Source organism: Diplotaxodon limnothrissa, linkage group LG11 (assembly GCF_057381915.1).
Source record: "Diplotaxodon limnothrissa isolate DT_005_m linkage group LG11, D_limnothrissa_male_GT1.1, whole genome shotgun sequence".
Taxonomy (NCBI): Eukaryota; Metazoa; Chordata; class Actinopteri; order Cichliformes; family Cichlidae; genus Diplotaxodon; species Diplotaxodon limnothrissa.
Window position 1 is genome coordinate 9897301 of NC_140606.1, and position 27491 is coordinate 9924791.

General features: G+C 41.4%; 3 protein-coding genes across 3 annotated transcripts; 1 reads left to right on the forward strand and 2 right to left on the reverse strand.

Annotated features, from left to right (window-relative positions):
* Positions 1-9850: 9850 nt before the first annotated feature.
* Positions 9851-12663, reverse strand: has1 (hyaluronan synthase 1). The gene is made up of 5 exons (XM_085365062.1): positions 12631-12663; positions 11230-11934; positions 10907-11132; positions 10659-10791; positions 9851-10526 (listed from the first exon to the last, which is right to left on the reverse strand). The coding sequence occupies exons 2-5, from the start codon at positions 11923-11925 to the stop codon at positions 9851-9853; spliced, it is 1731 nt and encodes a 576-aa protein (XP_085221188.1). The 5' UTR covers positions 11926-11934; positions 12631-12663.
* Positions 12664-15553: 2890 nt separating this feature from the next.
* Positions 15554-16750, reverse strand: LOC146622341 (trypsin-3-like). Its single transcript, XM_085366160.1, has 5 exons — positions 16695-16750; positions 16416-16569; positions 16053-16315; positions 15820-15956; positions 15554-15741 (listed from the first exon to the last, which is right to left on the reverse strand). The coding sequence occupies exons 1-5, from the start codon at positions 16732-16734 to the stop codon at positions 15592-15594; spliced, it is 744 nt and encodes a 247-aa protein (XP_085222286.1). The 5' UTR covers positions 16735-16750; the 3' UTR covers positions 15554-15591.
* A 6592-nt stretch (positions 16751-23342) lies between these two features.
* On the forward strand, positions 23343-24479 carry fpr1 (formyl peptide receptor 1). Its single transcript, XM_085365063.1, has one exon. The coding sequence runs from the start codon at positions 23343-23345 to the stop codon at positions 24477-24479; it is 1137 nt and encodes a 378-aa protein (XP_085221189.1).
* Positions 24480-27491: the final 3012 nt, after the last annotated feature.

The window sequence follows — 27491 nt, forward strand, 5'->3', positions numbered from 1 at the left end:
GTTTTTTGATGATCCAGCGTGACAAATGACTCTAAAGACCTCAGACTAGTCATTACACTGTTTGTGTCATCATGAAAGAGAGGCTTTTTTTAAAAAATTCACTGCTCCAGTAACTTGAAAAAGTTTTAGGAACAATTGTGGGCACTCATTGGTGTTTCATGGTATGCTGCTTCAAACTATGTGTTTTCGCGTAGTTTCCATTACGTGACGGCTGCTTCACCAGCATGAGTATGCCCACTGCATGTTGACAGATTAAAGCTGTCTCTGCAGAAGGGGGAAACACCCTCGGTTTAATTTGTTCATATACTGTGAGCCAGAAATAACTAAATGAGCTAACAGAGTTGTCCATTCTTGTTCGAAAAAATGGTTCTTTTCTCCCAGCCCATCTACTTTTTGTTTTCTTTCATTTTTCCTTTTTTTTTAAACAGGAAAGACTAGTATGGTAAAGAACTGGAGGCAATCGAGTTAATGTGGAAAATATTACAATGGTAATTGCAAGTACAAGCCACACCAAACAAAAACATAAAAACCAAATTTTGGGTTTTACTTTATCATCTTATTGTAGTAAGGAAAGTAATCATGTTGTAACAATGTAACATAACGTTAATCAACATTATATCAGTGTACCTGCTATATATATTACTGATTTAATTCACATCAGTCCCTTTCTTGATTTTCTGTACAAACCTTGTATGGATTATCAGCCACGTTGGAGGTTACACTAATCATGATCACCATGCTGGTTTTCAGAGCTACAGCAGTGGTGAGAAAGGTTGGGGGGACAGCTTCCTCTAAAGCAACGTGAGCTGCTCAGATGGAATGAGACCAGGGTGTGAAACGCAACTTATGGCTCCCATTTCAGGCAGACGGGAGGGAAGCTGAGACAGGGTGGGGGCGGACAAGTTAATTAAAAACAGACGTGAAGGGAAGTGATGTTTGGCTTCGTCATGCTTCTACATTTCTTTCTCTCCTTCTCCTTTCTCTGACTCATTAAAACTCCAGCTAAACTAAAAGTGATTTCCTCCAGTAAATCACCTCACAGCTCTAATTCCCACATTGGCTGGAGACCACCATATCTTTACAAACTCTAATGACTAACGCAGTGGGATCTCTAGTCACATCTACCGAGCATGAGAAAATGCTTTAGTCTGCGACCACTGGCCCTGGATAGCATCTGCTGAAACATCCTGGCAATACACCAGGTGTGTTTCTTTGACGTCAAATCTGTGACGCAGTTTTATTCTCTCTGTGAGATAGCTCCAAATGAAACAGAAGTGGGGCGTTTAGTCTACATTACTACTACTACATACTATTGTCCATGATGTAAATGTTTTTTTAATGACAAAAATTGTGTGTGTTTCTGTCCTGTGTCGTGTTCTGTTTGTATATGTGCTTTTCTTCTGCTGCTGTTACAACCAATTTTCCCTTTGTGGGACAATTAAAGGATTATTCTATTCTATTCTACATGTGGTTTTTTATTTTTTAAGTTGACCAGACTTTCATTGCTATTCATTACTGATGTCCTTGCCCTCCTTATGTGCTCTGTGCACCATGATGTCAAAATTAAGCCCTATTCGTAACGACACAGAGCTGATTTTTATCTCATGATTTATCGAGTGACATCACTGAATAGCCGGTCGGTGGCAAGCAGTCCATTGACATCACATTTTAAGATTGTCTTCAATCACTTTGAACCCCAGCTGTGTACACACTAAAAAAAAAAGTACCTGATACCAGGTATCTAATAGGTATCTAATAGAAAACCCTAAGAATCGAGTTGAGCTGTGCCAAGCTGACCCGAGTAGGCACTAGTGGAAAAGGGCTATTAGATAAAAATGAATCCTAGCTTACCAGTTCTCCCTGGTTACTTAGCGCATGTTTCAGATGTTATTGTTCAATTCACTGCCTGCCTGCCCTTCAGCATGACTTACGAGAGGTTAGAATCCAAGATGTATAAAATAAAAGTATGATCTCTAGGCAGAGCTACACTGTAATTTGTCTTCTTCATTAATGCTGGAATCAAGAGCAGAGTGAATGCTATAGGGACTAAGTGGTAAATAACATATGGACAGTTAACATACTAACTTTAATTTCTTTGTTTATCTGTTTTGTTTAATAAATATACAAAGCAGCACAGAGACTGTCACTATTACTATATCTTCCCACTGAGTTCACTTTTGAATGTTTTCTGCTAAAAAATCTTACAAATTGTTTCTTTCACAAAAGCAGCTCTTCTCTGAGAATTAATGATACTATTTAGGACTAAATCATATGAGTCCACTCATTATTATTGTGATCCCATTAGTGGTGTTGTAGTTAACCAGACATGGGTCAGGATATTTCCAGAAGGTCTCATGATAAAATGATAAAATTACCCTGAAATAAAAACTTTTTAAAGGACAATATCTGTGTGGTCCTAGAGTTTGCAACATAGGACATCATCTTTTTACAAAGATTCAATGTCCAAAAATGTTGTTTGTGGAGATAATATTGCCAGAGAAAATAATATTGAGTATCTGTTAAGCTTAAAACTACATGCTTCCTCCCACATTACCCTGTGCATTTCTTATCAGGGGCTTTCCAGTCTAATCACTCACACAGACAATGAGGGGGTCACTTTTGATTTATTTTTTCCTCCTGCCTTTCAGATGGTGACAGAGATTTGTCAGTGAGACTGACAGGGGTGGCTGTAGCTCAGCTGGCAGAGCAGGTCAGCCACTAATCAGAAGGTCGGTGGTTTGATCCCAGGCTGCCTCCTGGCTGCATGCCAAATATCCTTGGGCAAGATACTAACCCCATGTTTGCCTACTGGTGGTGGTCAGAGGGCCCGGTGGCGCCTGTGTCCGGCAGCCTCGCCTCTGTCAGTGTGCCCCAGGGCAGCTGTGGCTACAATGTAGCTTGCCATCTCCAGTGTGTGAATGTGTGTGTGAATGGGTGAATGACTGAATGTAGTGTAAAGCGCTTTGGGGTCCTATGGACTAGAAAAGCGCTATACAAATGCAGGCCATTACCATTACCAGTGAACACCTTCTTTTAATCACTTCAAAGTGAAACTACGTAATGTGGTGTTGCCCCAAGTTCTCTGTTACAAATCTTTCTTATTATGTTGCTCTATGATAAATTTGTTCATGTAGTTAGTAATAATATAAAAAATCAACTGGTTCTTGGTCAAATACAACCTCTTGCATTAAATATCCAGAATAAACACAGGTTTTGCATATGTCACAGGTTTTGCATGAGCGGTTGTGTAAAGAGAATCCCACTTATCCACACCCACCGTCAGAATGCACAGAGTGATAAAGGTGCACCTGATATTACTGATAATGCTATTTGTGTGTTCATTTGTCAATAGTGTTTTCATATTTGTACAAGGAGAAACACCTACCTTTATGATGTTTCTCTTCTACTAAACACAAAGAATCACCTGTTTAGTTCATCCCAAGTGTTGATCATCAATAGGATAATTCCCCACTTCAGAACTGAGTGACAGGTCACAATCCTCATGTTCTTTAAAAAGAATAAACAGATACTGTATCCCACCCTGAATGTTATGTAAAACAAGTCATCTGTCAATATGTCAGTTTGACTGAATTATATAACTTGAGAATGAATTTCTCAAGCTATATAATTCTTGAAATGCTGGAATCAAGAGTAGGCTGGATACTATTGAGCAATGTTTCTGCATTGTAAATAAACAGATATAAAGCCATAAAGGTATCCATCTATCTGTCCTTCAAAAATTAGCAGGGCTGGAGCCTGTGCAAGCTAATGGGTGAGGAGCAGGTCACGCTCTTACAAACTGCTACTAAGCACAATGTCTTAAAAAACAAAAACAAAAAATGGTTTTGTAATACTATTTGAAAAGAATATTGACTTATTTTAACATTTTAAGCCCCATGAATAAACATTTTGTTATTTTCATATGGGATATATGTTTAGCAATAAAGCATTTCTATCTAACTTTACCACTAAAATTTACAATGTCATGCAAATATAGCTTCCCTTCCTTTGAGGATGTTTTCCAGTAATAAAGCCTGTAATGTCATTCAAGTTCAAGTATCTCGGGGTCTTGTTCGCGAGTGATGGGAGAAGGGAGCCGGAGATCGACAGACGGATTGGGGCTGCAGCTGCAGTAATGCGGACGCTGCACCGGTCCGTCGTGGTGAAGAGGGAGCTGAGTGTAAAAGCGAAGCTCTCAATTTACCGGTCGATCTACGTCCCTACCCTCACCTATGGCCACGAGCTGTGGGTAGTGACCGAAAGAACGAGATCGCGGATACAAGCGGCAGAAATGAGCTTCCTCCGAAGGGTGGCTGGCCTCTCCCTTAGAGATAGGGTGAGAAGTTCAGCCATCCGGGAGGGGCTCAGAGTAGAGCAGCTGCTGCTCCACATCGAAAGGAGCCAGCTGAGGTGGTTCGGGCATCTGACAAGGATGCCCCCTGGGCGCCTCCTGGGTGAGGTGTTCCAGGCATGTCCCACCGGGAGGAGGCCCCGGGGCAGACCCAGGACACGCTGGAGAGATTATATCTCTCGGCTGGCCTGGGAACGCCTTGGTATTCCCCCGGACAAGCTGGAGGAGGTGGCTGGGGAGAGGGAGGTCTGGGCCTCTTTGCTTAGGCTGCTGCCCCCGCGACCCGACCCCGGACAAAGCGGATGACGATGGATGGATGGATGGATGTCATTCATAATTTATCACAGCTACACACCTTTTGTTTAATCCGTTTTAATGAGTTTCACCTCTGATTTGGTGTTTACGTCAGTGTTTATGGTGCTGTGCAAAGGTCTTGAGCCACCCTTCATTTCTTAATATTTGAAAAATAGGTGCAGAGATTAATTAAACTGCACTTTGAGTTGTTTTTACAGTATTTTCTCATCTACGTTCACTACATCTAATCCTTGCATCTTACTGACACACCTGTTTCACTCTCCAGCTCAATTTCTCTGCCTAGCCATCTGATACAAGCCCTGTTCTCCTTCCTCAGTTTCCAGTCTCACAAACAACTCACTATAAACCTTTCTTTTTTTTTTGTTACCTCTCTCTTTGCCATACACTTAGCCTTCCAGTACTTTGCCTCTCCCACTTTTTCTTTGAATACTTTCCTGTACTTCCTGTCCTTTTTCCTCTGTTCAGAGTTTACACCAAACACCTTCGTGCAACAACACTACAGCTGTACTTTTCCAGCTATTTATAGTAACTTTCCCTACCACACAGACCCTGTCCCAACTTCTTCCTGAACCCTGTGCAACATTTTTCCTTATTCTTCCTTATTTAACTTCCATGTTTTTATCTTTGTCAGTCGCTTCCTTTTCATGGATTCCAGAGTGATCCTACAGACCACCAACAAACAAAAATGGTCATGAATAGGACTAGATCAAACCCAAGTTTAGTTGGGTCATAGTTTGGTCCCGCCTTCACTGTTGTGATTGGTGTGGGGGTAGGGACAGGCGTAGGGCGTCGGGGGGTTCCCCGGAGGCAGCTTCCTTGGGGGGCTCAACCCGGGGTAGCGGTCATGTCCGGTTGGGGGCTCTTTTGGCTCTCGGGTGACTGTTTCCTCGTGGCTGCGTGCAGCGGGGCTAGGGGAGGGTCTGTGCTGACGGACGTGGGTTACTGACCTGGTAGCCTGTCTGCCCCTGGGTGGGTCCGGGATGGGCGTGAGGTTCTGGGGGCGCTCTGTCTCTGGGCTGGGGCCCTGGCCGGGCCTCGGGGCCTTGGGTCCTGGTTTGTGTGTTGCCGGGGTTGTGGGCGGGTGGATGCTTGGGGGCCCATCCCTGGCGCAGGGTGCCGCCGGTGCGTTGAGCCGCCTGGGGGGCTCTTCAACTGGTGGGGGAGATTGTCACACCTTGCAGGAGCTTTCCTCTCCTCAGGAACTCTCTGCAGGAGGGGGAGATACAGGAGAGGTGGAGGAAGATCTCAGCCTGGGCGTCTATTGTCTCATGTAGTCTGGAAGATGAGTGGATGGTGGGGTGGGTGCAGTTTTCTCTGTGGTGGGGTTGGGAGGACTATCCCGGGCTCTGTGGGGCCGGGGGGCGCTGCTGTGCTGGGCCCCAGTCTGGATGGGCCTGGGCCCCCTTTCCCTGGCGGGTCGCGGAGTATGGGGGTGCCTACTGGGGTCACCGGGGGAGCTGGCCCCAGGGAGGGGTCACCTGCCCCTCCCTTCCTTCCCTCCCCATCTCCAGCTGCCTCCCTCTTCCCACTCCACCACAACCACCCACACATGCAGGGCCTTGGAGTAGGGGTATGTCACCAGGGTGCAGAGGAGGCTACCCCCCCCCCCCCCCCCCCCCTGTCCCCTTCTGGCTGCCTCTGCCTCAATTTTATCCCACAACTTAGACATTCACATTACTCACACTCTCATTACACATACATATAGGATCTTGGGGGTGGGCACGATACACGGAGTCCAAATTACCATCAGGGTGTACACCCCACCCCTGGCGTCGTTGCCCACCTCTCAATTTTGAATACACGTAGACATTGAGGGCTAGCAGGAGGGACTATGCGCTTACCTGCTGCTCTCTGGCAGGTAGCTCCATGCCCTCCTGGGTTTTAATTGCACCTTAGAACACACATGCGTCAACACTACAATGAGCGGGTGGAGGGAGGTTTGGAGTCTTCTCTCACCCCCGTTCTTTGCGGCCTGCTGGAGCGGGGGGGCTAGGAGGAGTTGGCCGTCCGACTGCGGTCTGGAGTGTGGGGCCTTCCTGCTGCTGCGGAGTCGGGGCGGTCTGCCTCCCCCCACCGCAGGGAAAAGGGTAACACCACCTGGGTCTGGGTGCAGTTCCCCCCTCCAGGGGCAAGGGTACCTAGACCCGGTTCGTAGAGTACGCTTGGGGAGTGTGATCGTGTGTACAGCGTCTCTTTATGTCTGTCTCCACGTTGGTTGAGTGTGGAGTAAGTGCATATGAGAGCATGAGGGTGGGAATGGATGTTTGTGTCTGTGTGTGCCTGTATGTCTGTGTCTATATGTCAGGTTGGGTATCAGACGCCACCTCTCTAGGGACATCTCAGGCCCTCTAAGGTTTGGAGGCCTATCTCCACCCACCACCACTTCCCCTGCCAGTGGCGGACTCCCTCAGGTGTCGGTGCGTTGGTGGTTCTTTGTGTCTGGGGGTGGGCGTCCGGGTACACACCGGCTCACTCCTTGGCGGCCGCTTATCGGGGCCTGGAGCCTGGGGCTCGCTCGGGCCACTTCGGAGGTGGGGTGCCCCCGGCCTCTCGGCCTGGGGCTCGGTCACTCAGGCACAGCTGGCTGCCGGCGGAGCTCACGGGCGCGTCACTGCAACTCCCCCTGGCTTCTGCTCCGCGGCTGCTGAGTGAGCCCTCATCTGGGACTCTCCTCAGCTCTTACTGGGACAGTGGCGCGGCTGCCCCTCTGTTGGTCTTCCTTGGTCTCTTGTGTTCTGGGAGCCTCTGGATGTCTGGAGCTTTGATCTCCTCCATACCTGCTTCATACCCTGGAGGACGGGGCTGTGGCTCCCCACACTCCCTAGCAGATCGTTACATGGAGAAACCTTTGGAATGCAAGCATGCTGATCCACACAGGTATTCACAGACGCGGACTACAGCTTTCTTGGCTGCTGCCTCAAAGCACATTGTGCGCTGTCTATCTTGCGTGCTTCACAATATCGTTTATTATTTAGTATCTACTGCTAGCTAGTTTATTGTGATGGTGCCGTTCTTTTTTTTTATTATGTTGCTCTTTGTTGTTTGCTTTCTCTTCTGTTTTTTTTTCTCCATACAGGTGACCCAGGTGTTTGTTTGTTTTTTGTTTGTTTGTTTGTTTGTTTTTGTTTTTTGTTTGTTTTTTTCTCTTTCTTCCCCCCCTTCTCATCGTCTCTTCTCCCCTTTGGTTTTCTTTCTCTCCCTCCCTCTCTTTCTTTCATTCTTTCTCCCTGTCCTATCCCCCAGTCATGTCTGTCCCGTTTGTAGCAACTGAAAATAAAATAAATTCATAATTATAATAAAGGTCAATCAAATGGACCAATATGGCAAGGCCATGATGATCCACTTGGTAAAATAAATCCGCTTGGCATCTTTCTTGGCCTTAAGACAACAATTCTGATGGAAAGATCCAAACGGGACACAAAAAAAAAAAAAAAAAAAAAAAAAATGAATAGGACTAGATCACAAACGAATTTAAAATAAAGTAGCCAATGTCCAAAGAAAAGCACTGAAATACCTTCAGAAAGCCTGGAGACCTACTGTTTAAGACCACTTTAAAAATCACAAGAAAAGACTGTCTCCTTGGAAGCAAAATATAAAGAAATAAGGGGTGTTTCCAGACTTGTAGTGTACACTGCTAATCTAATTTCCAGTCCGGGAATAGTCACCACGATAATATGTTAATATGTGAAAAAAAATATATACTACCTAGCCATATGTGGAAAAACTGTGTTTGATTTATATTCCTAAATGTGCTTTGCACCATAATCTATCACTGTGTGAATGACTGATTTTCGTCCCCTATAGTCGCACCCTGAATTCATGCATTTCCAGCACAGACATTTGAAGACTTTGGTTTTGTGCTTTGTGAATTATGTGGGAATGTTAGAAATGTTCTTGTGTTATGTAACTTTGTGTCCACTTTTCTTTCATTTACCAAGTCAGCATTTCCATAGTTTTCCATTGGTAACATGAATTGTACCAGAGACAAAAGTGTCCATGATAAAACAAATTTATTTCGTCATTTCTTTTTCACATTTTCCTAAAAAATTCCACCATTACAAACAATTGCTAAGGTGATTCATAAAAAATACATATGTTTTCTCAAATTTTCTCTCCAACAAAGCATTGAATAAAGTGCACTGTACAAAATACATCCCTACTTCACTTTTCTTGATACAGCAAACAATGTGATACATTATTTAAGTCCTTCTTGATTCATGTCGCAGTAATTTAACAGTTTTCTGCTTGTTTTAATTTCATACTGCAGTATATTATAACATTTATTTTCAAGTAAGCTTGCAGTGCTGCAGAAAGTTGCATCCAGGATCCAGTGCAATGACACCAACAATGCTGTAGAAACCTTACACACCTTTGAACTTGTTGTGTTGGTAAAATTAAAATTAAATTAAATTATCAGCATAGACATACACAAACATAAAAAAAACCCCACAATTCTGATAAATAAATATTATGCAAACGCATCACCTCCATTAACCTCAAAGAGAACCTCAGACAACAAAACATCTCAGTGTAATTTAAAAAAGAATACGTAACACCATCTGCATATAAAAAATTGTTTGTCTCTATATACAGATTTTTAATATTTTATTATTTTCATTCTTTTTCTGCAAAAGTTGATTCGGTTCATCTGGACGTAGCGTCTTCAGTGGGAGAAACATTTCGTCCCTCATCCAAGAGACTTCTTCAGTCTCAGCTGACTGCAGGTTTCCCCAATCTTAGAAACAATACTGTTCTTCTTCTTTTTTTTTTGACTCTCAAAAGAGTTTTCAGTTTATTTCTTTAGCAGCATTGTAGAACATCCCTGTCCTTCAGTAATGTGACACAAAATAAATACACATAGTCAGGTTTAAATTTGAATAAATTACTTTTGCTCTTCAGACTTAAGCTGAACATTCACTGTGTGATTTTTGGCCCCATTTTGAGACGACTTTTCAGTCGTGCGACCATTTTGGGGATCAGCCCAATTTTCTTCTTAATCGTGTGCCGTGCATCATGTAGTAAACGAAAAGCGATTAACACGACTAACACGACCAGTGTGAGCACTCAGGTCGCATCACAGCATCGGGCCTTATAGTGTGAGACCCTGCATCGTGACCTACAAACTTCTAACCCCTGCGTTTCAGTTTGAGCAGGAGCTGAATAACACACAGTGTATGCCCAGCTTTATACGTTCACTTTGTAACTTCCAGAACGCTTTCTACATGCTCTGTGGAACCACACAAAATAGAGGAACATCATAAGAACCCAGTAGCATACGTAGGCTACACAGCCATAAATAAGAAATCTAGTTTCCATTTTTTTAGCCTCAGTTGACCAGTCCTCTTTGCTCTCTTTGTAGATGGTGTAACCAAGTCCACTTAATAAAATGGCAGCCCACACCGACAGGGGAAGGAGTGGAATGTAGTTACCAACCATCTTACGCCTGCCCGATGTTCCCCAGCTGCTTTTGTTCATCGTGAGAATGGCAAAGTACTTAGCAGGCAGCAAACTGGTCATGTAGAGAGCTGAGTAAAGTGACATAAACACCATCACCATGTTTCTCCGCAGGATGCAGGCGTAGGCTGCTTTCACCAGCCCGATAAGCTGGATGCAGCACAGAACCCAGAGGATGTCCCACAGAGTGCCTGTCCAAAACAGCTGGATTATGGTGGCCGTGACAAAGAAGGGGAAAATACCTGATACGATGGACTCATAGGTCATCCAGAGATGGTGCTTGTGCCACCACATTGCATTGTAGAGCCACTCCCGGAAGTAAGATTTTGTCCAGCGAGTCTGTTGGTTGAGCCAGCGAAGGAACTGAGCGGGTGTTTCTGTGTAGCATTTTGAGCGAGCAGTGTATCTGAAGAAAGGGGGTAAAAAATAGACCTTTAGAACCTGCTTGTTTGATGTTGTAGGATCATTATTGTAGCTACTGAGCTTTGTTGGGTCCTATTATGTAATTTCTGTGCCTAATAATATCTAGAAAACATACTTAGTGGCATAGCCCATGCTCAGCATACGGTTGGTGAGATGCCTGTCATCACCAAATGTACAATGAGTTCCCAGAAACATTTGATTGTACCACGATTCCAGAAACTGCTGAAGGATATCATTTCTATACAGACCTGCATGAACAAGTACAAGAAATGACAAATTCAAAAGATGTTGGTTACAATGAGTTACATCAATGCTTTTAAGCCTTTAATATAATACTATTTAGCTAGAAAAGAGTTCCCTTACCTAAAGGGCCACTAATGCAGGACACACAGTTGAAGAAGGACTGGCAGGACCTTTCGATGTTGAAAGCCATCCAGTACCTGAGACTGCTCATGAAGCTGATGTAAGAGTCTTTAAGGTTGAGGATCATCACATCCCCTCCTACAGCCCCATACTTGGGATTACTCTCCAATACCTTGCACAATTCCACCGTGGCCAAAGGGTCCAGCTTCGTATCTGAATCACACACCTGAGAAATGAGACATAACGTCATTGAAAATTGGAAACATTTCATTTTTATTTTCATAAAAAAATAAGAAAGAAAACACTTAAGTAAAAGTAGATACCTGCATGTAATCAACCGATGACCCCAGGGCTTTAAATGCTGTGTACATCACCTCCCGCTTGCCTCCCCACTTCTGCATGATGCACACACATCTCTTGGTCTGGATCAGGCGCTCTACTTCTTTTCTCTGTGGATCCTCTCCTACCACATAATCAGAACCCCCTTCAATGCCCATTGCTGAGCCATTTTCTTCATCATGTTGGACCTGGGTGGGATCCCAGGTATGATAGTTGTTATTCCATACATAGTAGCCCGGATCCTGGTCTGCAAACACCTCTTTGAACATGTCCATCATATACTGGTCATCATCTGAATTCCCATCTATCACCATGATGATGCGCAGCAGCTCAGGGGGATACTTGAGGGCCCTGATTGAGTTCAAGCACTCTCTGAGATAAACAGGGTCCTCTTGGTAAGCCGATATAGTAAAACCGATTGTTTTGGTATAGGAGCATGGTTTTGTTCGAGATTTCATTCGCTGGTGCTCAACAAAGGCAAAAAAGCTCTGGACCAACACATGGAGTGAGAGTAGGAGTCCATAAATGCCAAAGGAGATGATGCCATACATGGACGACACCAGCTGATAGCCCTGAACGTAGGCCCACACCATCACACCCAGGACGGCCAAAGCAAAGACAAAAGTGAGGATGGCGCGGATTATTGAACCCAGCTTCTTCAATAAAGGTTTTAGCTCCATTTATTTCACCTAAGGAGACACAGACAACACATATCAGTAAAGTTTTAAATACAGTCAAGAAAGCTTGTCAGTCAAAATGTCAACACATTGCAGTGAAAGATGTTTTCTGTTTAGCAGCACATGACAAAAATCGGTTAAAGACTGAAACTTTTCTGAGCAGATCTCTTTGTCATACCTTTAAATTTATCCATTGGAATATACACAGACACTCAGACTGGGAGAAAAAGAATTCAGTGAAAACAACTGTTTTATGCAAAACGTTTGTGGGACTCATTACCAATCTACAGTCAGGGGTGAAATACACCACAGAATTTATCTATAATTGCACTGTATTAACCAGTGATCAAGTTATCACGGCTGATAATCCTAGAAGGTGTTATCAAAAGAACTGTGCCCTATTGTGCGAAAGCATACGGAAAAAAGTGATACAACATATATATGTATATAGAAATAACAATTTGCTGAAGTAACTGATCAGAATTTTTGTTTAATTTTAATGTATCTAATTCTATTTTATATATAAAACTTTCAATATAGGATAATACTATATACTATTATTATACCACTTAAGTCGAATGTTAGTTTCCAAGCAAAAACAAATAATAATAATAATAATAATAATAATAATAATAATAATAATAATAATAATAATAATAATAATAAGAGCATGAATAAAATAATGAAACCACATATTTTTAACCCTACCTGATGTTAACACTGGCTTCATGTAGAATTATGTGATATCCACCCGGAGTTCTCTTTGTCTCAGAACTTGGTTTGAAATGCATGAGTTTTAAAGTGTAGTGTAGGAGAGGAGGGGGCTTCCTTTTTTTTTCACGCTCACGCAACCTCGCTGAGTCAGTCGTGCGTCAGGAGCAAGGCGGTGGTCCATTTAACGTGAGGGCATCACTGTGCAGATTGCATACAGCTGTTATGTTTTCTTTCTTTACCATGGAGATGTGTAGAGAGTGACCTCCGACCATGCTGCCGTTTGCTGTAAAGAAGGGAATTCCCAAGCTTCCCATTATAGGAGCATTTCACAGATGCTCTGCGGAGCAAAGAACCGACGTTTGGTGCGAACATTATTTATCTGTTTACTTATTGTTGTTGTTTTTTAAAAATATATATTTAACTCTTTTTTTAATTGTTAATGTGTTATAAGTGTAATTCAAAATGTCATAAATCTAATGTATGAAAAATCTCTAGCCGTTTTATTGTTGGTGACAATCAACTGATAAATGTAATCAGTCAAAGCCTATCAATGAGACCGATCTTAACTTCAGTTACAATGACAATTCATCTTACAATGATCTGCAGCTTGCAGATAGAAGCTTTCCATCCACTAACAGTGTAAAAACCATATCAGGCTGTTCGAAGCTGTAAGCTGAAAATCCTTTTTATGTTTTTATGTTTTACAGAAGCTGTTGTTACCGTGTGTGCAGCATTTTCGCTCATTTAAGGGTTTGTTCACAGTTAGATGTTGCCCTCTTGTGGTTCTTTTCTGAAACTCCACACGTCAAGTTAAAAAAAAGGGTTGAGGCTGTGATTTAAATTAACAATGTATATGATACCAGTTACATTGCGCTATGTTTTCATATTAAAAGAACCTAAAATACTAAAAAAACAAAACAAACAAAGTAAAGAAAACAGCATATGGGATCATAAAAATACAGTTGCTGTTTGCTTTACTATATTGACCTGCCTTTAAAATGAGGCTCCAAGGTGAGGATGTCTAATTTTGGTAAATGCTGCCAGCTCTCACTCCTCTGTGTGTGTGTGTGTGTGTGTGTGTGTGTGTGTGTGTGTGTGTGTGTGTGTGTGTGTGTGTGTGTGTGTGTGTGTGTACACTTGCACACACATGCACACACACACACTATACACACACACTATGTGACACTCACTCCTCTGTGTCACAACTGAAAACAGTCTGCCCTCTCTGAAGAAGAAAACTCTCCCAGATGATTTATTCCACAGCTGCCTACAACTCTTGATTTAAACATGATCACATCCCTGGAGAGTGTCTTTAAGGGAACTCTGTTGACCACTCATGATGGTCCACACCCTCTGAGCTGGCCGTAGCCATCAACATGCCCAAATAGCAGCCACAGGGACGTTGATGTCACGCAGGGAGCCCATGCGTGCTTAGGGCTGGTGAACAAGCTTCACTTAATGGTTATGTTTTTGAATCTTTCCAACAATGTGCTGCAGATTTATTGGTTCAAACAGAAACTTCTTCAAACAATGCTCCTGATTTAAACTTCTCCTAAAGTCCAGCTGTATATGGCAATACTTGTGTGCCAATGTCTCATATGATACTGATTTATGATATCAGTGTATGCATTAAGCTGTGTTTTTATGATTTTGTCAGTTCAATTTATCATCTCTATTAAATGTTTTTGTTATTATATATTAAGATGGACACATTTAGAGTTCATGAAAGCTTTTCACATGTTACTTTTATTCCACTCAGCTCCTCAGTTTTTTTCCTTTGCTTCCCATCCCTTTTCATAACCGAGCTTATTTGAAAAGATCATGGCTAAACTGGTGGTTTCTTCTATCATATGCCTGACTAATCCTTACAGTTACTGATGGTTAAACTGCATTAGTTTGTGGCCACATCAAGAATGTGTCCTCTAAAGCGCACTGCAGAAGGATGAAGATGCCTTTACCAACCTGCCATAACCTCTAAGTAGCTCATAAACATGGTTTCTGGGGTTCCAGATGGATTCAAAACACAGACAGCTGTGTTCCCAGAATAAACATATCGACCAGGATCATGCTTTCTAAAAAACATGTCAGCCCCCACATGCCATGTAGCATTTGTTTTATGGGGGGGGGGGGGGGGGCGTTGTAGGGAGGCTACGAGGAGGATAAAAGTCCTCAGAAACCTTGTTAGGTCCCGGTCTTTATGTGGTGGTCAAGCAAGTGCCTGGTGACTCACTCAGCTGCTCTGCGCCACACCCAGGAAACCGAAATCCACTTAAATCATTTCAGGATTTTCTAATCGAGCATTCCCATGTGTGCACCTGATGCTGTGCTGCTGTGACAGATGCTTACTTCTTTAGCTGATAGCTTAACATTAACGCTAAACCGATACATCATGAAACTGACTGTACCACATTTGCAGCAGCACTGTGTGCAACATGCTTTACAGTTTCAACCCACAGAGAGGAGTGTGGCGGCGTATTTTGCTCTTTGTGATTTATTGTTGCCTGACTTTAAGTGCTCGGTTTGCTTCTTAACTACTAAGACATCCCTGAGCATGAAACTTGGATGCCTATTCATTGTAAAGCCATTTTGAATCAGGGCTTGTAACTGCAAATGCTGTGACGGCATGTGAGGCTGCTAGATGTGTCACACACTGCATAAAATTCCTGCGTGACATCTTGATTTACGGTCTTACATACTAAAGTTTGAATTACACACAAGTGGGCTTTTCAAAGCCAAATACTTTGGACACACTTGTTTTAGCACATTGCCTGTCACTTTACTGCTAGGTAAGGTCTAAAAGAGAACTCGTATGTCTGGGAAAATATTAAGCACAAGGCAGACACGTGTTCTCTTTTTAGAAACTTCAAATGACGCACAAACAGACATATATGTACACACCACACATCATGTAGATGACTTTACTGAAATTAACCAGCTGGCATGAATCTTTTCTGTTCATTCAGATGCCATTGTGTTCTTAATCCAGGAAACATAATTGCAAACTTTTGTGTACACCCCAGGCTTGTTCCTCTGTGCACAGCCGTGCCCCCATGACACAACTCCCTGGAGCTCTCCGTCGCACATCAATGGGCCCCCTGAGTCACCCTGGAGTTAAAATAAATGATTTTTCAGTGGTTCAACCTTTTTATCACGGCGCATAAACATTTCCTGTTTTGATCTTACCTGGCAGGAGTCCTTCCCTCCCTCCAGATATCCAGCACAGATCATGTTTTCAGTAATTTGGAAAGGATATGCGTTAAAGCAGGTGTCATCACTCAGGAGAGGGACCTCCAGGCACTGCAGCTTATCTGGGTATCTTGCTGCAAAGACACAAACAGATCAATATCTTTAAAAATACCTGAGTTGACTGCCTGTTCAAGCAACACAGATAGGCCGTATAGCACAGTTTAACTTACAGCCCTCATCGCTGGGACGAAGATTCCCCCATCCTGAGACCTGGCACACTGTCCCCTCACTGGCACACCTTGAAGGAAGCACAGCAGGACGCACGTAGCTGCTCAGAGCGGCAGGTCGACTCAGTTTGATCAGCATGATGTCGCTGTCCTGTGTACGGGAATCGTAGTCAGGGTGGCGAATAAACTCAGCAGACATGATGTGCTGTTCAGTCCCATCAGGTTCCCAGATGTTGTGCTCCCCCAGACGAATTTCTAGATTTGAGCTGAAAGAACAAAGCCCACTTTGAGAGTTTCTTACACCCGACTTCATTTTAAAGTTTAAAGCTGCTTGGATTCAGGCTTGATGGGGATTGTGTGCCTTACTTTGGTTTGCAGTGTGCAGCAGAGAGCACCCACTCATCAGAGATAAGAACCCCCCCACAGAAGTTGTACCCAGTGAAGAGTGACACTTGGTAGGGCACAGAGTTCTTGGGGCACTCATATCCTCCAACAATCTTGTTATCTCCTTCCAGCGCAACTGTAGAGTAAAAAAAATACAATTAAATAAGTGGCAAAATCAGAAAATTATTTTATCAGTGATTCGGCATCCTATCCTTAACACTTGAGTGTTCGTCATTTGAATCTATAAATTAGATTTTATACCTGCCCCTCCAGAGAGAATCAGGAGAAGGAAAAGCTTCATGCCTTCTGTTTTTCTCACTGGCAGATCAATGTACCCTAATTCTCCTGGTTTCAGGTATTTCAGTCCCTCTTATCTGTCTTTTCTCAGGGCCACCAGAGGCACGCCTCAGACACTAAACAGGTGTTACATTTCCCCAGTGATACTGTGCTTGAAGTACACTATATAGGAGAAACAAAACAGCAGTTCAATACAAGTTAGAACATAGCTTGGATTAGGAAACAATGTGAGTGCTACACTTTACAGTGTGCATTCTTGTTTATTTCCTTTGTGCTGCATTACGTGAGCATGTTTAAAGCTCACTTTTGCCTAAATACATTTTCTTCACAGAACAGTCATGTGACATTATACTTTTTATTGCAGGTTTATCATAAATTGAATACTTTACATGACATGCACTGCCTTCAAGTGACCCACAGAGTGACGTCAATGGAAGTTATGACTGTGCATGTGGGTGAAGCTCATGTGGTTACAGATGCTCACGTACCATTTTTCAGCACAAAGACAGCAAAAAATGCATTTAAAGAGAACTAAGGTGGCAATATTTAACCTATAAATGTTAGCCTTTTTCATTTAAGGTAGAATAAGAAATTTGTTGCCTGGAGATGAGTGTCAGGGGGGATTTGTGACTGAATGACAGCAGCAAGAGAGAAAGGGAAGGTTTACAAGATGGTAGTGATATTATTATTGCATCTAAGGATAATAGCTGCATATAGGACAGAAAGAACTGCATTATCCTGCTAGCAGAGTTTCAGATCTTTGCAAACATCTGGACAGACAGCACGCTAACACAAAGTTAGCAAAGGAACCATGGTGTGTGGTGCTGGTGTCACAACTGAAGAAACTGAGTGTACGCAGACGTTTCCACACTAGCATCACAGTGACAATCGCTTTGAAGTCCCTTTGAGCTGCTTTTCAACTTTGGTTGGGTTTTTTTGTAAGTTTTGTGGTCACACATAGACCCCCAATAAAGATCAAAGGTGTGTCCTCATTAGAAAACGGATTGTGTTTTGTTTGTGGGACTGGTTATTATGTTAGAATGCATTTCAGGTCATGTTACAGAATACAGAAGGTAAAAGTAATCTAATAGGTAGTGTACCAAGTAACTTTCTCTGGGGAGCAATTAAGCAACAAACACCATTACTTTTAAGAGAAGTAGGCCTATAAGGAATGTGTAATACACAACTTTTATTGAATGATGATAAAACCCCACTTCACTACTTCAATACCCCAATGTTGGTAGTGAAGGAGGACATGCAGAAGGTTGGTGGACAGAGAAAGATTCTAGCGATCGGGTGTAATGTGGGCAGTTGGCCTCTAAAGGAAAAAAGGAAGAAGAACAAGTAGAAGAAGGACTGAAATGTCACCTTTTGACCTTTAAAGTATTCCTTTCATCTCTTCTTTTTAGTAATATCTACTAACACAGCAAATTAAAGAAGTAAATCTAGAAAATGTAAAGTAATCCTGTCTTGAAACTGTACAGAGTAGAATTTTATGGCACAACTTCACGTACTTCCATCAAGAGACACAATTACAAGTGCTGCTGGAGTATTAAGCTCTTGATACACAGTCTGTCTGGTACCTTGGGAAATCAGTGAATCATTTTAATCTGTCCAGTTTAAAATATTAAACAAAAATATTAAGCCAACACTGCTGAGTCATAATTTCACAATAGAGATATACTGAAAAGCACAAAGCTCTGTTACTCATGTGTGAGCGTAGGTGTTTATCAGCACCAGACAGGAAAACATTGAAATGTTAGGGCCCATTTACCCAAACCCTGTGATTATACACTTAAGGTTAAAATATAACGCATTCCCATCCAGCACAGGCAGGTTCTTCACCCTGTCATTGCTATGAGACACTCGCATAGTCTGCTTCACTCCTCGTCCAACCTGTATCTTCGTTTCTTCTTTTTCTGACTGGAAACAGCTGCTTGGTTCTGCTGGTAGACTTACTGGACTTACTCACCAAAGTCAAAAACACATCAGGCTGCTTATCTGTTCCCCGATATGAGCAGCACTTTACCTCTTCTCGGTCTAGATTTTACAAGACCTGCTGACAAATTTCATCGCAATATCAAAAGAAGTTACAACACTGCAAGACATCACAGCAACCCACAGTGGTATTTATTAGACTAAGTCCCAAAGTCGCTGATTTAACTGTTGGAAAGTTTCAAATCTGTGACAGCCTCACATATGATAGCCAGATGCCTGTTTAGTTGCACATCTGCAAGACATCATTCAGGATGTGATCAGCTGGATGAATTAAGTAATTAAGAAAGGAAAAAAAAGTTCACTGCTGCTTTCTCTGCAGCCTAAGACTGTCATTGACCTCCAGTTATTTCCAACACCGCAGCATCTGTTTTTCCACATTTGCTACCCTAACGCTTGCTTAGATTATATGGAAAGCATAAAAACTTCCATTTATTTCACCATCTGGCACTGCCTGCATAACCACTTCCGGTTCCCCTAATCCCGTTCCACTTTACCTCAAAACACTCTCAGACGGACAAGACAGAGAGCACTGTGTCAGATCTGTATGACTTATGCAGTGCCATGCTTGTTTTCTGTCAGACAGAGCTGAGGTTGAGTATTCATATTCACTAGGTCTGCTGAGGGGGACTGCGGTTTAAAGTGGGGACGAATGTAAGGAAGTGGTTTTGGTTACTGAGGTGCAGCTTTTTTCCCTGTGTGTGGTTTATTTGTGGAAAAAAAAATAACATTTCCTACCCTTATGAGCAAAAACAGTTGGCACGGGTTTTGACTCAAAAAACAAAATTCCTGACCTCTCCGCACAAGTGAGATGAGGGTTTGATTTCCAGTCAGCACCGCAATAAGATCAACAAACCTTTGAGGTTGCAAGACACAGCAGATTCCCACTGTTTGTGACTTTATGGCAGTGTAATGGAGGTGTAGAAGTTTCAACACTTATGTTCCCCCGTGAAACAACTCGGGAATTTACACATTCCTCTTTAGAGTTTAGAAAAGTTGCAAGGTCACACTGTTTTGCACTCAAAAGCAAAATACTGGGTGTATTACAGTGACGCTGGAAGCTGCAGTATGTCATTAGTACTTCACTATCCCACACACAAAGGCGCACACATGCACAGACAGGGAAAGATACATGTATAAATGTACATATATGTTTGGTGTGCCTTCCAGAACAGTTGCTCACAGCTGCTGTATTAAATAATAACCCCCCTCCCCAAACTTCAACAGTGGGCATCACACTCTGCTAAATCTATATTCTCCTTAAACCTCCACTGGTTGTTCTACACACCCAAATTGGTATTTGTGTGGCATACACATAATTGCAGGTTTGGTTGGTAAATCAAGCCTTGGGCTCTGAAAGCTTCCCTCAAACTATAGCCCTGAGATAGCTATTAATATCCTCTACAGACTCTAGCAAAATGCTTTGCCTTAAAGTTCTGTAACAAAACAGCACAGCAGAAAAATGGGGAAAACACACACACACACACACACACATTTTTGCAGAAAAATAGTGGATGCATTGCTCAAGAGAACCGTGATAAAATTAAACGCTGTCTAGACTTCAGCTAAAACAGGCATGTACTTTAGTTTTGGAGCTGAACAGCTTAATGTTGTGTTTAAGGGAGATGAAAAGATGCGAGCAGTTTCCTGTAGCTAATGGAATGAGTTTGGTTCGAGCATCAGGTATCGCTCACTGGGGATTTTTTTTTTACTTGCTAAATATTTATACACTCTGCTAGAAAAAGACAAAAAGAAAAGAAAATAGACTCATGGGTCCTCCCACACACTCAAATCAGGGTGTTGTTCTGAACACACGCAGCGACTGAGAGCACATACATCTTCACATACACGCACACATGTAGTGTTTCTTCCTCCCTCTGTCCCTCCCACAACTTTCTTTCATTTCTTCCTCCCCCTCACATCTGGACTTCTGGCAGGATCCAGTTCCTGTGTGATGTGTGTACATTAGAGGGGGACCCAGTTTCTGGGTTGGGCAGGTTCTAGCAGAAGTTTGAACTGTGTGAATCTGATCTGTGCAGGAGTTAAAACTCGTTGTGCTTTACTGTGAAAACAAGTTCACTTATTATAACCACCATTGTCTAGCTTGATGTTTTCCTGAATTATTAGTATCATCAGAGTTTCTTTTGGTGCTACAAATATTTGTTTTTGGGAGGGTATTTCAGGTTGATTCGGAGGATTAAAATCCGCTAGCAGCCAATTTAGAAAACGGTATAGCTGCAACTTTAGAGTTAGGCCATGTGAAAGGTGAAGAGACAAAGTATTGATGCTCACACGATGAGCTCCTAAACATAAAACACAGATGTAGAAATGTGTGGATAGCAGAACAACAAAACCAAGAGTAGCGGGAGCCCATGTGGGAGGAAATATGAGTATGAATTTAAGCTCAGATGAACATCCCCCACCCCAAGTGAAAGGTAGGGCTTTACTCGGGGGATGTGAGACTGATTTTCATTGTCTGTGGCTAAAAGTTCCCTAGATCCACCATCTTGAACTTATTATATATATCTACTATTCAGCCCTCTTCTTCCTGAAACTTGATTAATTGGATATTGTCATAATTCAGTTTGATGGTCCAGATGTGGTTGATGTAAGCATAGAAAATAAGGTAAACTGATTTAAAGAATGACTGTTGATGAGTTCTCAGTTCTCGAAGCTCAAGAGTCACATAAAGTACAACAGAAAACACATAAAGTGCAAAGAAGAGGAACGTGCCAGATAGATGTCATGAATGAAATTGCTCTGGATTACAGTTTAGGTTTGCTCCAGGGTAGTTGTGTGAATTCCTCTTTTTTTTAAGGCATGTGATCAGGTCTAGAGTTGATTGCTGGTCCCATTCTCTTTTTTTTTGGCATATACACTAAATGTAAAATGCCTCAGAAATACATGGATTTCAATGATGTGTGACCAAAAGTGTTGCATCATATCCCAGTGTGTTTAACTTGAAAGTCCATCCAAAATTTACAAGTCAACAAAATGAAGTCTACTTAACAAGTAAAAGTTTGCTTATTTGATTCTAACAAGTTTATAACTGAAATATCCAAAATGCTTCCAGTATCAGGTTTTTTCTTTTGTTTGTTTTTTGCGGGTTGTTATCTACAGAAGCGCAACAGATACTGACAGATGCTGGAAGGCTGGAGATGCATATACCAACATGCAAAGATGTCAAATCAGTCAACAACACAGAGCAATTACACTTAACCACAAGCAAACATGAGCTCAACCTACGCAGAGAAAAACACATTACGCAGCAGGAGCGTGGGCGTATGAGAAGTCCAGGCTCCACTCCTTCTCAGGTAGTCATTTCAACAACCCACAATTTATACATTTAGTTGTTTGGTTACTCAGGGTTTTCACTTTTGGAGTTTCCCGAAGAAAAATGAAGACAATTGTGGCAGACATTTGAAGAAAATCTTGCAGAGGCAGGAGTTTTAGTGAAGCACTAGCGCAGTTCTTGCGGATTAGAGCATCATTTTGACTGTCGTGTTGGATTTAATGTGTGCAGGCAACACATTTAAACTCACACTTAAATCTCCACTCTGCGTGGACAGATTTAATAAGTCATCACTGACAAACTGCTGGTTTAGCACTGTGCATTAGAATATGTTGCGATGCATGGAAATCAAAAGTTCGAGAAGTTAATTTAAGTTCATTGTCGGTGAGAGTTATGGTAGTTGGAGGGCGGGACCTCAGCACCCCGTCCCAGATTTGACGTCACATATTTAACGACTCCGCGATCTGAGCTCCAGCTTTTTCAAAGCCCAGTTGGAGGTAAAGGGAGGGTGTTCGACATAAGAGATCTGAGTGGGTCGCCGAGAGAGGTAGGATTGTAGTTTTTTCTGCTTTGTTATTCAGACGAAGAAAAATAAGGGGGGGGGGGGGGGGGGGAGTAGGAAAAGAAAATTAAATGTAAGAAATATACACTGTTTCTGCGAAGCATCTCACATTAGAATGGTTGGGCTTTTTTTTTTTTTTTTTTGGAAAAACGTCGGGAACTGGGCTTTTTAATTGTTTTGTGGAGCCGTGAACTATATAAACATTATGCAATTAGCAACGTATTATATGTATTAAATGTAAGTATTATTACGTATAGCCATATTTTCATACGTGGGAACTGTTTCTTGCATGTAGTTATCTGTGGTTAAACCTTAAATCCTCTTCCGTATTTTTCTCTCCTTTTTTAAAAAAAACCCCCAAAAAAACCCCAATTTACGTTCATGTGATTTTTAACACAGTGGGAAATTTGCACATGCACGCTGCACAAAACTTGAGGAGGTTTGAGCTTTTTTAAATTAAACTTTAAAAAGCATGCAGAAGTAAACTTTATTAAAATGCTTTTAATATTTGCTCTAATTACTTTTAGGGTGCACTAAATGGTGGATAATGGAGTTGCCCTGTTTAGGGCATGTTGGAGTTATGTCATGTTTCGGTATGATTTTTGGGGGAATTGAAATAAAGGCAACTTTTCTTTCTTTTTATTTGACTGAACTGCTTTCTATGTTTCAATTTAAAGAGTTTTGCTTTGTTGGTCATTAGTAATCTCAGGAAAATCTAAAAAGGTTAATATTCATGTTTGTTTGTGTTGTAGGTTCAAAGACAATGATGGAGTTAATGACTGGCACCCCTCCAAATCTCTTTAATGGAACAGATGACTTTGGAAGTAATGGCTCTATATATGATGAAAGCACAGAGTATGACTACAGGAACGAGCACGCCGATTTGAGACATTCTCTGAACACCATGTCTATCGTTGTGTACTCCCTGGCTTTTGTCCTCGGTGTGCTCGGGAATGGAGTGGTTATCTGGGTGACCGGGTTCAAGATGAAGAAAACTGTTAACACAGTTTGGTTCCTCAACCTTGCTGTGGCTGACTTCCTCTTCACTGCGTTTTTGCCCCTGAGTGTGACTTACACAGCTTTGGATTTCCACTGGCCTTTTGGCAAGTTCATGTGCAAGCTGAACACCACTATCAGCTTTCTGAACATGTTTGCCAGTGTCTACATTCTGGTGGTGATCAGTGTGGACAGATGTGTGTCTGTGGTGTGGCCTGTCTGGGCTCAGAACCACCGAAATGTACGCAAGGCATCCTATGTGAGTCTGTGTGTTTGGGTGGTGGCTTTGATTCTCAGTGCTCCATACTTCATCTTCAGGGACATCGGGCCATCGTACCACAATAAGGATATCATCAACTGCTTCAACAACTTTGCTCTTTCTGATGATGAAGACACATACAATGACACTCAGTTGTTTCGTCATCAGGCCATGATTTTCACACGCTTCCTACTGGGATTTGTTGTGCCCTTTACTGTCATTGTGTCCTGTTATGCTGTTATAATCCATCGTCTCAGAAGAAACCGCACACTGGCCAATCAGTCAAGTCGCCCCTTTAAGATCATCGCTGCCATTATCATCACTTTCTTTCTTTGCTGGGCTCCCTTTCACATCATGGGTCTAATTGAGATGGCAAATTACATGCCAGAATATTCAAGTGAGATATTAGATGATATCACCATAATTGGGTTACCAATAGCCACCAGTATGGCCTTTCTCAACAGCTGCCTGAATCCACTGCTGTATGTGTTCATGGGCCAGGATTTTAAAGATAAAGTCCGCAAATCCATCCTGATTGTGCTGGAGAGTGCCTTCCAGGAAGAGGTTTCTCGCTCATACACCTATACAAACTCAATGGTCACCACTCGCAGCAAAGATAAGTCATTTTCTGATGCTGAGTTATAAGGCCGTTAAAGACATGAATAAACTTTCTGAGTAGAAATAACTGTATAACAAATCACTTTTAAACAACTTTTAATCAAAAGTTCTCTTAATCAAAAGAGTTAATCTGTCAGGTGTACAGGAGGATTTCCTCTTTATCTTCACTTTTTTGTTGTGACAGCAGAGTGTTTCTCAGCTACAGCCTCTTAGACTTTGTTTTAGTGATACTGTACAATAAGCTTGCAATTCATTTATGTGTTAAAGCATTGAGGATGGTTAAAATTGTTTCAGTGGCAACTATTTAGTATTTATAGCAACACCTGAAATGAGATGCGTGTTACTTCTAAGGTGTTCACAATCTGAGTTAAATGTATCGATCTGTGGTAGGTGTGATGTTTTATTAGTTTTGCTGTCACACTTTCTCAGACTCAGGGTATAAAAAGATCTGCAAAGTTTTCGAGAAGAGAAACTAGTTTCAGAATTGGTAATTTGTTTGTGGTTGAATTCATGCAACACAAGCAATACCAATGTATCATCTGTAGGAAGGAAGCATCTTTTGTTCACACTCCAGTAAATTTCTTCTTCTCTGCATGAGACATAAAAGAAACCAGATTAGAAGTGCATTACCAGGTCAAGAATAGGCCTTAACTTATGGTTTTACTGATCACTGACATAGTAATAAAGACTGTGCTTATTGCTAGACAATACATTGTCCTGTTAATTAACCTATCAAATTTTACCCTGTAAATAAGCACCTAGAGGTGACCCTTGTTATGATTTGTCAATACATAAATACAACAGAATTTTAATTAGATGAATCTACAAAACTGATTCTGCCCAGTATAAATGGTGGAGTTTGAAATAAAAGTTTTGAACCACTGAACTAACTGATAACAATTATGATTGTAAATGACAAAACTGGCTCACAATATTGAAAACAAATGGCACCTTTAGGTACATATGAAAGTAAAATGTGTAACCCTGTAATCAAATTCTCATTTGACAGAAATCTATTCTAGTATTTATTTATTTGAGCATAATGAACAACAGATCTAATGGATACATAGTGACTATAGAACCACTGGAAAGCTGATAGGGAGTGAGAGGTCAATGTCTGTGGCCTTCATAAGTATTGCTATAATTCTTCAAATATTAATTAATTCTGTTTGTAACCAAAAAGACTACAAATCTACATTTTTTTACATTTCAGAGATAAAATCAGCCTTTTGGAGGTTTACCTCAACAACTAAACTAGAAGGAACAGTTGTCAGCCTTGTTGCCAGTCCTCGATCTATCAAATGAATAATCACCCAATCGGTAAAAATGTTATGAGTTTGGTAAGCATGTCGTCAACATTATATAATCTTGATTCCACTATAAGAAAAAAATGTATTTTTTAATTTTTTTTAATCCCAAATGGCCAAATCTACTTGTCTTTAAATGTCTATAAGTATTGTATTACTATTGTGAATATTTCTGTCAACATTATTTGCATCAATAAAACATTTTTGGCTTTAATGCTTTCCCACTGATAATGTCGACCTACATCTCATTTCATTATCAAAACATAAATGCAGAAAACAAGTTATTTCCCTCTACTGAATATTTAACCCTCTCAAGGCAGGTGTTGCTGATTTGCAACAGTTAAAAACTAACAACCTGATTACCCCACATACATATTTTATGAGGTTTTTTTTTACTCAGAAGTACCACTGCAGGACTTGGTTGTGCATTAGCAACAAAAAGTTTAATTTGAGCCTGAGAGGGTTAAAGGATGATACTGAGAAACACAGTAGTTATTAAAATAACATTATTTTGCTATACCTTTGATGAGAAGTATCGCAGCAGTGTTGAAAGATAAAGATAAGCTCATGCTGACTGATTTGTAGCTTTTAATCGAGTGATTACTGCCTTAAACCACTTTGCACAATTAAAGGCCTTAAATCAGTCAGTAGGCTCCAATCTGTTTCCCCTCTTTAGTGTGTTACAGTGAAGTTCTCAGGCAGTGGATAAAACATTGGAAATTTTGATCCATATCAAAAAGAATCTACTCATTGAACTTTTTCCTAAGACTTCCTTCCTCTTTGGAGCTAAAAGAAGCCACCCAAACACACAAGCTGTCAATGGAAAGCCCAGGATGTCCTCTATTTAGTAGATCAGGCCTTAACAGGGTAGTTCAAATAGGACATAAATGAATATTCTGTTTTTCAGGAGGACATTGACATGATTGCATCACACAGTTGCTACACATTTGTTGGTTGCACATCCATTATGTAAAACCCAAAGATGCTCTGTTGGAGCGATCTGGCGACTGTGGAGGTCATCTAATTCACTGTCATGTTTAATAAAGCTGTTTGAGATTATTTGAGCTTTTTGACTCAGACTCACAGGTAGATGGAGTAAACAAAAAACTGGCTGATGACCAAAGTACAAAAAAAGAACTAAAGGGAAAAAAGAAACTGAAACCTAAACTGAGAACTAATACTAGGCAAGGGAGTGCTGGAGCTGGAAAATAAGAGGGGAAAATGAACTGACACTCTGAAAAAGATCAAGGAGAAGGCAATAACTATATATACTTAAAAGGGTGATTACAGCAGTGAAGATAACAAATAGAACAGAATAGAGAATAACAGACCAGAGAAAGGAAGCAAAATTTAAGACAATGAAAAAGGAACACAACCTCCAAAATAAAACAGGAAGTGACAGAACTAAATAGGGAAACCGCAGACATGTGAATGGACTTTGCGGTGGATGAAACGCTGGGAAAAGAGCTAAACTCTAAACCAACTGAGAACTAGGAGCAAACCTAAAAACACTAAAGAACACATGAAGTGAATATAAACCTTTAACAAACCAGGGATCACAATGGATAAATAAAAAAATAAAATAAACAAAAACATATTTAAAAATAATAAATAATTAAATAAATAAAACCTCTGGCCAAAATATATACACTGGGTAAACTGACCCAGGACTGTCACAGTTAAGTCTATTTGCCCATGTGTGTTATGTTTCCCACCTATTTTCCCTTAAATA